This window comes from Phytophthora parasitica (genome assembly GCF_000247585.1).
Source record: "Phytophthora parasitica INRA-310 unplaced genomic scaffold supercont2.15, whole genome shotgun sequence".
NCBI classification, from domain to species: domain Eukaryota; phylum Oomycota; class Peronosporomycetes; order Peronosporales; family Peronosporaceae; genus Phytophthora; species Phytophthora nicotianae.
The window spans coordinates 1115130-1118175 of record NW_008649001.1 but is presented as its reverse complement, the minus strand read 5'-3'; the positions used below and the strand labels follow the sequence as shown (position 1 = coordinate 1118175).

The 3046-nt window shown below is 47.4% G+C and overlaps 1 protein-coding gene across 1 annotated transcript; it reads left to right on the top strand.

Annotated features, from left to right (window-relative positions):
- Positions 1-1986: 1986 nt before the first annotated feature.
- Positions 1987-2981, top strand: PPTG_08331 (hypothetical protein; the record flags this gene model as incomplete). The annotated part of the gene is made up of 5 exons (XM_008903326.1): positions 1987-2125; positions 2196-2223; positions 2292-2406; positions 2468-2568; positions 2636-2981. 5 exons carry the CDS (start codon positions 1987-1989, stop codon positions 2979-2981), a joined length of 729 nt encoding a protein of 242 aa, XP_008901574.1.
- Between the last annotated feature and the right edge of the window lie 65 nt (positions 2982-3046).

Here is a 3046-nt window from a genome sequence, read left to right as displayed (position 1 = left end):
ATGGCCGATTGCCGGGCTGAAACAGAGAAGCAGTGGTTTGACGCTGACGAGCTGGAGTTGAGAGTGTTTGAAGATACGTACAACAAGACCAGTGACGAGCAGTCCACATATTACGAGAACTGCAAGGCACTCAATTCTTTGGAACACCGTGCACTTGAATTGGAATTACGGCGAAATTTTTTTCAGGCCGCACTAACGCAAGTGTGTGTTACTACGCAGCTAGTGGCTGCTCACGACAACGACGAGCTTTTGGAAACGACTACAGGAGAGCGGATCAACGCACTGGGCAGCGATATATTAGAAAATATGGATAATTTCTGCGAAGCCCTGAAAGCCATCACGGCACTCAACATACATGGGCAGAGTGATCTCGTTGGATCATCACAAGAAGTGGATTTTGCGAGGTCTACCGAGCAGGAGCATCGTCCAGAACTCTTACGTTTTGCGAAGCATCTCGAACAATTTTGGCTCATTCACCAAAACTGGTTGCCACCAATGCTGCTGGATGTGGTCATCGAAAGATTTGATATGCTATCCGAGTCGAATGGGCATTCAACTTGTCCTGTAGCCAACGCTATATCCCGAGTTTGTGGCAGCCTTCGAGCAGGTTACTCGAAATAGTGAAGAATGGTTTGGAATATTTTGGAGTTTTGCTAAAATGTTTTCAGGGTTCTACATTTTTTGTTATCATCGTATTTTCATCAGCTCAGGGGCTGCGAGTCAGACTACGATAGGCATTGAGAATCAGTTTGGAATCTATATAACACCAAGCTTACTCTCCGCGACTGGCTGAGTAGATGGATGGTAAGCTCTGTTGTTGTTGTCTGACAGGTCTGGTCGATTTCTTACTACGCTTTGGTGGTATACTGCACTTTGCTATACGTTGAAGCGGGGGAACAATACACGTACATGAAGGAGAAACTTGCAGGTTCTGCTTGCGATGGCGTACCCGCAGCAACATTTGCATTCGTTCTGAATGAGAACTCCACGTTTCTGCCTGACGCTGAAGTAAAACATTCTCGCGTACTCGCTGAAAAGTTTCCGTCGCCAGTGCAAGTTGCTGTTGTCTTGCTGCTGCAATTAACATTTTCCTCACCTGTTGTCTGTATCGTTGCCAACGCGATCTCCACAGAAAACAACGAACAACTCGCTGCACTACCAATACAGCCTGCCATCGCCTAAGTCGATGCATGAAGCGTTTAAACACACCCTGCAATATAGCTGCTGTTCGTTGTCGACGCATCACCAGCTCGCGGTGACATCTATACTCGCGTTGGATTACACCAGCAGCCTTGCGTTGCTTTCGTTGTTCGCGAGCAAGCTCCATAGCTCTCTCCAAGGTGAGTGCGTGTTCAAACAATTCTTGCCGAAGTCGAAGCACGTACAACCTGTCGCGCATGCCTCTGAAACAGCGTTGTATATCGGTAGCAGACTGTTTCCATCGACGCAAAGTGCGTTCTTGTAATCGTAGTTGAGCGTGGGTTCGTTCTTCTACTGCATCTCCAAAATCTTGGAGCTCTTGGTGCGTCCAAAGTCGACGGTGGCGGTTGATCGGGTCTTCATCCTTGATCGGAGATCGATTAGGGAGGTACAACAACGGTCTGGTAGCTAGAAATCGTGTCCATGCAGCGTCACCGTCACGGAAGTTCTTGGTTGATGAATCAAGCTGCGTATATTCAGGTGTGTATAAAGCTAAATCAAAGGGAGCTTCCAGAACCATTGAACCACTGAGATGGTTTTCATGCGTTTGGTGGTTATCTCGACGGGTAAGTTGTCGTCGCATAGAATATTGTGTTTGTGCTGATACCAATCCTGTACGAGTAACCAAGGTGGCGAAGAACGTATTTATAGTGAACGTGAAGTGGGGACGAGTGCGATGGTGCGTCAAAGTAGCTCTAATCCTAGACTCAAAGGAGAACTTAAGATCTTTTGCGTAACTTGATCGACTCGCGTTCAAAGGATCACTATACTTCTAGCATCGAAATCATGAATCGTGCCACGCATGCTGGCTTCTGTGCTTTCGACGAGCGCAACGCTGGCGGTAGATTCCAGACACAAGCAGAGCTTCGACGCTTTCAACACGTGGTAGCGTACACACATGCAGGAATTGACTGCGGTGGAAAAGGTTCGTGTTATAAAGCTTTGCTTTAGCGGAATATTCATCGACTAACAGTGTGGTCCCTGTGGATATTAAGTTGATGAACTTCAGAGTGGTAGTCCAACGTAAGTGAACTTCTGCTTTGGTCTCAGGACAACGGTGGTGACTAACAGCTATGCTCAATATTTTCTAGAACGCCGCGAAGTGATACACTGAGCACGTTTACTAGACGGATGCGCGAAGAACGTGCCGCACACGAAGCTCGGATTGCCAACATGAATCGTCGGATAACCGATTACCATAACAAAGTACGTGGCAGTTTATCCATGTCATTGGTTCGCTTTGCTGATTGTCACCTTGCAACGATAGGAAAGCGATCGACTCCACGCTACCACCGCGAGTACTAATTTCCCTGCCATGCATCCGAAGACGCAAAGGATCTCACCTGGTACAACGATTCGGATTCGTGAGTGAGTACCTCAAAAACTTCTTGACATGTTTATTGCTCTTTGAAATACTAACACTTCTTCGTTGCAGTCCTAAGCCTCCAAACGTTCTTGTAATGGGGAGACGATCAACTGCCGAAACACCTCGAGGCGAGCATGATACGATGCCTTGGAAGTCCACAGCAAGGTTGAATTTTTCAAACCAAGATGCTCGCGATCTTTATTGCGAAGCGCTCTTGCAGTACATTTGTCAGCAGAGAGAAGATGCCACACGAAATTCGTCTCCGGGAAGTGATTTAGACGCAGCGCCACTATGTGCCACCCCACTCCCAGTCGGTTGGGAAGAGAAGACCGACGCCAAAGGAAGGATATTCTATATCGACCACATTAACCGGGTCACAACCTGGGACGACCCGCGCAAGAGCAATCAACCCTAGCTTGTTGACAAATGCACCGACAATAAGAACAAAAGTTTACCTCGAATTATTCTACCAGTACCTTG